Raw genomic sequence first — 8,217 nt, forward strand, 5'->3', positions numbered from 1 at the left:
CATATCATCGTATTTCATTATAAGTATTCTAGCTCGGCCCTCCTACTCTGAGACAGTGAATACGGGCCTGTGACTTGAAGGGGGGATGGTGGAGGAGAGAAAGGAGATGGAGGGGTGCTGGTGACCACTAGCTACCTAAAGACCCTCGGAGGGATAGTGTGAATGAAGTGAGTGAAAAAGGCTGGAGTGAAAGCTTGAGTCATCACCCCATGAATCTTAATTTGAGCCAGTTTGCTACAGCATGAAAATAAACTTGCAGCAACAGGTAATGTGGATTATAATTAATTGTAAAAAATTCTAAGGGTTGATACATTTTTTTTTTGTAAGGAAAATCAAGTCTGAAGTTTCAGAGTGGAAATTCCAAACTTCAGAAGCCTTTTTAAACCTCAAATATACTGCATTACAGGAAGGTTCCCCGACAACAGGGTGATCACAGTAAGATCCGACATCTGTAGGAATCATGAAGCTGGAACAAGTCGCCCGCCATTTAGTCATAACGCTGAAGTACATTAAATGGTGCTATTAGGTGTTGGTGTGTGGAGACCCCTCAAGCAGAGGCAATTCATTAGGTTTAAAGTCTAAAGGGCTCTACGCTGTCTTCGCAAACGGAGCCGGCGCAGGTCCGTTTCTGTCGCTCTCTTCGTAGTTTACGTACATTTGTACGGCCAACCTCCGTCGACCTCGCTTGCGTAGACTGTGTAGAGCTCTTAACAACCAGGGGTCGGCACAATTGGCACCCTACTCCCTACATAGTGCACTACTTTTAACCAGAGCCTTAAGGGACCTGGTCAAAATTAGTGCACAATATAGGGAGTAGGGTGCCATTTGGGACATAACTGTTGCGACTACTTCACTATCCTGCCATTTCTCGTTATAACTCACTGTTGCTTTAGGGAGGGAGGGAGAGGGAGAGAGGTATAGCAGGGTAGGGTACTGTGTGAAGCAGGGAGTTGTTTTTGGAACGTTGAGTACAGTGATGATGCTGGATAAGGAATGGAATCACTTCCTGGCAACACACACACACACACACACACACACACACACACACACACTGGCACACGTTCCTCTCCAGTCTCCTCTCCTCCTCAGCTACACTCTCATGTTCTGTCTACTTCTCTCTCTCTCTCTGTTTTTCTCCTCTGTGATACAAGCCACATTGTCAACAGCTGCCTCACCCACTGCAGCCCTTAATTAGGTGGAGGAGCACCTCTCTTTCCCCTGGGCAGGGCCCTACTGTGTCAATAACACAACAACATATGCAGCTGCTCTGTACAGTGTGTGTGGTAATGAACATGGACAATGAATGTGTGTGTGTGTGTTGGCATAATCACCTTCCTTGTTGACGTGTCCAGTGCGTAGTGACAGATCTGTGTGGTCCTGTGTCATGATAGTGACTACTGTATAGTGAGCCATGGATCTGGGTAACATTTGTGGTCTGGTACGTAAAACTCAAGCCTCCATCGCAGAAAACCGGTTCCTGGGCAAACGCATTGACGAGCTGAAGGATGTAAGTTAAGTGTTTGAGTGCACGTATTATTTTATAGATTAGGGATTCTAGCTTGGTTGGAGCCTGTAAGACTTTGGTCGAAGTGCAAACTTTTTTGTTCCTCCTCGCTTCTAGTTGTAGCTTACACAAGATTATAAAGGAGAGCTCCTCGGTGTGGAACACTGCAAAACTCCAGTTCCTGCAATCATTGTCTGCCTGTGTAGGTTATTGAATGTGGGAGAGAGGGCTCTTGTGCGAACTATTCTTTAGTCATGGTTTTTGATGGAAATGGGTACCTTTTTATGCGAAGCGTTGCGTCATAGTGTGTGTTGAAGTACGTACTGGAGCTAAATTCCGGGGTGCTGGAGCTAGATTCTGGGGCCGTTATGAGTGCTTACTTGTCAGGCATAAATGAACACTTTGAGAGAGATTCATACGCAACGGTGATCCAACTTAACCAGCGTCTGCTTAGAATCTCTTCTGTCTTTTGGTATTTTTTTTCTTCTTCTTCTCTCTCCTGCCTTATTTTTATAATGGTTTTTGTCTTTTCATGGTTCCTATTGCTGACCTCTGCTCCTCTTCTCTCTCTTCCCTCCAGACGTTTGGGAGTGACGGGGTGCGGATCACAATGGAGAGTGCCCTGACGGCCAGGGACCGGGTGGGTGTGCAGGACTTTGTCCTGTTGGAGAACCACACCAGCGAGGCAGCCTTCATCGAGAACCTCCGCAAGCGCTTCAAGGAGAACCTCATCTATGTAAGACGACCTACCCCCAATTACACTCGCCTCCCGGGTCATATTCATTAGGTAGCAGAAGGGGAAGGACGACCTGAACTTGTCCAATAAACAACGCTTGTTTTTGTATTCCGTTGCGTAACATGTTGCTGCCCTCGTGAATTTGTGCCTGCTGAAGATACAAATACACTGTGTGTGTCGATGCATCCCAGCATTCCCCCACTGTGTTGTCACCTTAGAGAGAGAGTTCATGGTGTCTTTGTCTCTCTCTCTCAGACATACATCGGCTCAGTCCTGGTGTCGGTGAACCCCTACAAGGATCTGGAGATCTACACCAAGAACCACATGGAGCGCTACCGAGGCATAAACTTCTACGAGGTCTCTCCCCACATGTGAGTAACCCGGGTATCCCAACCCACCATCTTCCCCCTTCTCCTCCTCCCATCCCAGTTGACTGAGTCGTGGACTAACAGTTATGTAACGGGGGTTTCTGAGTGTGTGCTCGGCATACATTACGTCGGGCCTGTTTGTTTTGAGTTGCTAGGCGAAGAGGTTAATTCCTGGCCGGTTCCTCTGACTCTCTGACCACGGACCAACAATGGACTGTATTATGGAGATTCCGCCATGCGCTCGGCTTCGCTGCTCCTTCGCTGCTACTCGACCATGAAGCCAAATGTTTTCTGTCTGTCTGAGTGGGAAAAGAGGGATGTGGGAAAAGGTGGGGGCCTGAAGGGAGGTGGGTTGTGAGGGAGGTGGGTTGTGAGGGAGGTGGGTTGTGAGGGAGGTGGGTTGTGAGGGAGGTGGGTTGTGAGGGAGGTGGGTTGTGAGGGAGGTGGGTTGTGAGGGAGGTGGGTTGTGAGGGGGTGGGTTGTGAGGGGGTGGGTTGTGGAGGGGGGTGGGTTGTGGGTTGGGATGGAGGTGGGTTGTGGGTTGTTGAGGGAGGTGGGTTGTGGGTTGTTGAGGGAGGTGGGTTGTTGGGGGGGGTGGGTTGTGGGGGATGGAGGGAGTTGGGTTGTGGGTGAGGTGGGTTGTGGGGGGAGGGGGATTGTTGGGGGGGGAGGGAGGGGGTGGGTTGGGGGGAGGTGGGTTGTGGGTGGGAGGGAGGTGGGTTGTTGGGGGGGGATTTGGGCTGTGGGTGAGGGGGGGGGATGATGGGAGGTGGGTTGTGGAGGGAGGTGGGTGGGTGGAGGGAGGGAGGTGGGTTGTGGAGGGAGATGGGTTGTGGGGGGTGGAGAGGGGGTGGGTTGTGGTGGGTGGTGGGAAGGTGGGGGGTGGAGGAAGCAGGGGTGGGAGGGGTGAAGGGAGATGGGGTGGGGGGGGTGAAGGTAAGTGGGGGTGTGGTACTAGGTGGTATCAAATTGGTATAAAATGTGTAGAATTTTGGGGAATTGTCCATATACGAGATAGTCAAATCAGAACTACACAAAATAAGAAATTATATTATGAACAGTTGAGGATTTGTGTGGAAATGTGTAGTAATATCTCTTCTACTCTACTGTATCCCCTCTACTCTATCCTCTACTGTATCCTCTACTCTATCCTCTACTGTATCCTCTACTGTATCCTCTCTACTGTATCCCCTCTACTCTACTGTATCCCCTCTACTCTATCCTCTACTCTATCCTCTACTCTATCCTCTACTGTATCTACTCTACTGTATCCTCTACTCTACTGTATCTACTCTACTGTATCCCCTCTACTGTATCCTCTACTGTATCCTCTACTCTATCCCCTCTACTCTGCTGTATCCCCTCTACTCTACTGTATCCCCTCTACTCTGCTGTATCCCCTCTACTCTACTGTATCCTCTCTACTCTACTGTATCCTCTCTACTCTGCTGTATCCTCTCTACTCTGCTGTATCCCCTCTACTCTGCTGTATCCCCTCTACTCTACTGTATCCTCTCTACTCTGCTGTATCCCCTCTACTCTGCTGTATCCTCTCTACTCTGCTACTCTGCTGTATCCCTCTACTCCTGTATCCTCCTCTACTCTGCTGTATCCCCTCTACTATCCCTCTGCTGTATCCCCTCTACTCTGCTGTATCCCCTCTACTCTGCTGTATCCCCTCTACTCTGCTGTATCCCTCTACTCTGCTGTATCCCCTCTACTCTGCTGTATCCCTCTACTCTGCTGTATCCCCTCTACTCTGCTGTATCCCCTCTACTCTGCTGTATCCCCTCTACTCTGCTGTATCCCCTCTACTCTGCTGTATCCCCTCTACTCTGCTGTATCCCCTCTACTCTGCTGTATCCCCTCTACTCTGCTGTATACTCTGCTGTATCCCCTCTACTCTGCTGTATCCCTGTATCTCTCCTCTGCTGTATCCTCTCTACTCTGCTGTATCCCCTCCACTCTACTGTATCTACTCTGCTGTATCCCCTCTACTCTGCTGTATCCCCTCTACTCTGCTGTATCTACTCTACTGTATCTACTCTGCTGTATCCCCTCTACTCTGCTGTATCCCCTCTACTCTGCTGTATCCTCTCTACTCTGCTGTATCCCCTCTACTCTGCTGTATCCCCTCTACTCTGCTGTATCCCCTCTACTCTACTGTATCCCCTCTACTCTACTGTATCCTCTCTACTCTGCTGTATCCCCTCTACTCTGCTGTATCCTCTCTACTCTGCTGTATCCCCTCTACTCTGCTGTATCCCCTCTACTCTGCTGTATCCCCTCTACTCTGCTGTATCCTCTACTGTATCCCCTCTACTCTGCTGTATCCTCTCTACTCTGCTGTATCCCCTCTACTCTGCTGTATCCCCTCTACTCTACTGTATCCCCTCTACTCTGCTGTATCCTCTACTGTATCCTCTACTGTATCCCCTCTACTCTGCTGTATCCCCTCTACTCTGCTGTATCCTCTCTACTCTACTGTATCCCCTCTACTCTGCTGTATCCCCTCTACTCCAAATTGAAGGTTCAGGAGGATGCGATGACAAAGTGTCTGTTTGCTAGCTGTCCCACTCCACTACAGTACTTCACTGACTCATTCTCTCTCTCTGTCTCTCTCTCTCTGTCTCTCTCTCTCTGTCTCTCTCTCTCTGTCTCTCTCTCTCTGTCTCTCTCCTCCTTCCAGCTACGCGGTGTCTGACAACTCATACCGGTCCATGCGGACGGAGCGTAAGGACCAGTGCATCCTCATCTCGGGGGAGAGCGGTGCCGGCAAGACGGAGGCCTCAAAGAAGATCCTGCAGTACTACGCCGTGACCTGTCCCGCCAGCGACCAGGTGGAGACGGTCAAGGACCGCCTGCTGCAGTCCAACCCTGTCCTAGAGGTCAACACTGGGGGGGAATACCATGTCATCCACTGCATGTGTCTGGCTTGGTCCAGTCTAAAACAAGACATCATATTTATGTGTGTGTGTGTGTGTGGCCTGTCCTGGAGTGTGAGCAAGCTCTCTACTCATTTAGTGTACTGTATTGAGCTGTGGTGTGTTTGGCTGAATGGGCTGTAGACTAGTGGAGTCCAGACAGATGGGGCACAGATGTGTTAGGAGCTGACTGACCTGTAATCTAGCCCCATGTCTCAGTCACAGCCCAGCACACCTCCTGACCATCTGACACCACTTTAACACACCTGTCTACCCTCCCCACTCCTGTATCCCCCTTCTCCTTCCTCTCTCCTGTTTACCCCCCCCCCCCTTTTCTCTCCTCCTCGGTCTCCTGTCTGTCTCTCCCTCCTCTCTGTCTACCTCTTCGTCCCAATGTGTGACCCCAGGCTTTTGGAAACGCCAAAACGTTACGCAACGACAACTCTAGCCGCTTCGGTAAATACATGGACATCCAGTTTGACTTCAAGGTGAGTGAATGGTCACACACACACACACACACACACACACACACACACACCAATGACCGAGTATGTTCCTGTAAGGGGGAAACCAGTACATAAACACTGCCAGTCCTTCCATATTAACTTGTACAATATGTTTATTTTTCCATTCCTACGTTGCTGTACTGTCCTGGGGGCCGTGTTCACCTGCATGTGGCTCTGTGTCTGTCTCAGTATCCCTGCCTCACCACCCTCTCCTCCTCCCCCGTTCCCCGGTTCCCTCTCTCCCGGCGGCAGGGTGCACCGGTAGGGGGCCACATCCTCAACTACCTGCTGGAGAAGTCACGGGTGGTCCACCAGAACCACGGCGAGAGGAACTTCCACATCTTCTACCAGCTGATTGAGGGGGGTGAGGAGGACCTGCTGCGACGCCTGGGCCTGGAGAGGAACCCCCAGCAGTACCAGTACCTGGTCAAGGTGGGACGCAGCAGAGTTTCACTCTATGGTTGGGTCTGGAATGGGACACTCTCCTCGTCTCCAACTTCTGACCGGAGCATGTGTCGAGCTGTTTGGGGCTCAGGTCAAAGGTTACGCAATCGTGTGTGTGATTTGAGATGTATCCCGAAGTCTCCTTTTTTGCTTTTATAGCAGGAAGAGGTGTGTGTCTCGTTCTCTCTGGTTCTCTCTCGTTCTCTAGTGTGTGCTGGCTCTGGCCCAGTCGGAGACCTGCTTAATGGACCCAGTGTGTTATTCGTGCTGCTATAGAGATGCTCTCAGGTGAAGGAGTTGTCTATCCCTCCTCGCTTCCTGGCTGAGACCTACAATATTTCTGCAAACACGCGCACAGACACTTTATTTAGTCAGCCAATGAATGTGTGGGCGTTCAGTATGCGCCGTGCACACGCCTTGCGTAAATGAGTGTCTGTGTTTGCTGGATCTACAATTTTAGTACGCATACGGCCTGTAGCGAGGAAGCATGTAAAACATGAACCTGCCGATCTTTCAGAAAGGTCTGAACGTGTCTTCGTGGAGCAGCTTGGTAGATGTTTTTAACTGAACACTGTTTAACTTCTTACTAACATGGATTTAGGTGTCTGCTGCTTTGTTGAGGAACCATTTTACTTGCAATGTAGAATTGTGGTGTTTTGGCTTCAACCGTGTTTTGTCTGTGTGGGTTTCTCAGGGGAACTGTCCCAAGGTGAGCTCCATCAACGACCGCAGCGACTGGAAGGTGGTGAGGAAAGCCCTGTCTGTCATCGGCTTCAGCGAGGACGAGGTGGAGGTAAGAACCTGCTCGTCCAACACAGACACAGACATGATGTTAGCCGCTTAGGTCGGTGTGTTGTTGATCACCTTAAATACTACTACTGAACACTTATTCCATTTTTGACTGTCTGACCAATCCCGCCTGACCAATCCCGCCTGACCAATCCCGCCTGACCAATCCCGCCTGACCAATCCCGTCTATGCTTAGGGTGCTACCCTCTGTTTTGTTAGTGTGGTTGTGCAGTAACATGCTGTATTCCCCTTTGTTGCAGTCTTGTGTATATAGTCAGCTTGTGTGACTGTCTATTGACCAATAAAGTGGTCTTATCGTGTGTGTGTGTGTGTGATGAGAGGGCTGATTTGTGTGGATGTTTTTTGCATTTTCATGACTGTGGTCTGGGCTTTGGGCCAGAGTTCAGTATTTCTCTGAGTGAGGGAAGAGGGAGAGAGCAGGTGGTTATACACTGCTCAAAAAAATAAAGGGAACACTTAAACAACACAATATAACTCCCAAGTCAATCACACTTCTGTGAAATCAAACTGTCCACTTAGGAAGCAACACTGCTTGACAATACATTTCACATGCTGTTGTGCAAATGGAATAGACAACAGGTGGAAATTATAGGCATTTAGCAAGACACCCCCAATGAAGGAGTGGTTCTGCAGGTGGTGACCAGACCACTTCTCAATTCCTATGCTTCCTGGCTGCTGTTTTGGTCACTTTTGAATGCTGGTGGTGCTTTCACTCTAGTGGTAGCATGAGACTGAGTCTACAACCCACACAAGTGTCTCAGGTAGTGCAGCTCATCCAGGATGGCACATCAATGCGAGCTGTGGCAAGAAGTTTTGCTGTGTCTGTCAGCGTAGTGTCCAGAGCATGCAGGCGCTACCAGGAGACAGGCCAGTACATCAGGAGACCGTAGGAGGGAAACAACCCAGCAGCAGGACCACTACCTTC

At 50.0% G+C, this 8,217-nt stretch overlaps 1 protein-coding gene across 5 annotated transcripts in view; it reads left to right on the forward strand.

Moving 5' to 3' along the window:
* Nucleotides 1-8,217, forward strand: part of LOC135552667 (unconventional myosin-Ic-like) — a 65,884-nt gene that overhangs the window by 34,368 nt on the left and 23,299 nt on the right. For all 5 annotated transcript variants that reach the window (XM_064984418.1, XM_064984417.1, XM_064984421.1 and 2 more), the window contains exons 2-7: nt 2,085-2,240; nt 2,496-2,611; nt 5,298-5,496; nt 5,940-6,020; nt 6,291-6,470; nt 7,177-7,275. In XM_064984418.1, the coding sequence (XP_064840490.1) occupies nt 2,085-2,240; nt 2,496-2,611; nt 5,298-5,496; nt 5,940-6,020; nt 6,291-6,470; nt 7,177-7,275 (831 nt within the window). The remainder of the gene's footprint in view (nt 1-2,084; nt 2,241-2,495; nt 2,612-5,297; nt 5,497-5,939; nt 6,021-6,290; nt 6,471-7,176; nt 7,276-8,217) is intronic.

This window comes from Oncorhynchus masou, chromosome 13 (assembly GCF_036934945.1).
Source record: "Oncorhynchus masou masou isolate Uvic2021 chromosome 13, UVic_Omas_1.1, whole genome shotgun sequence".
Lineage (NCBI taxonomy): Eukaryota > Metazoa > Chordata > Actinopteri > Salmoniformes > Salmonidae > Oncorhynchus > Oncorhynchus masou.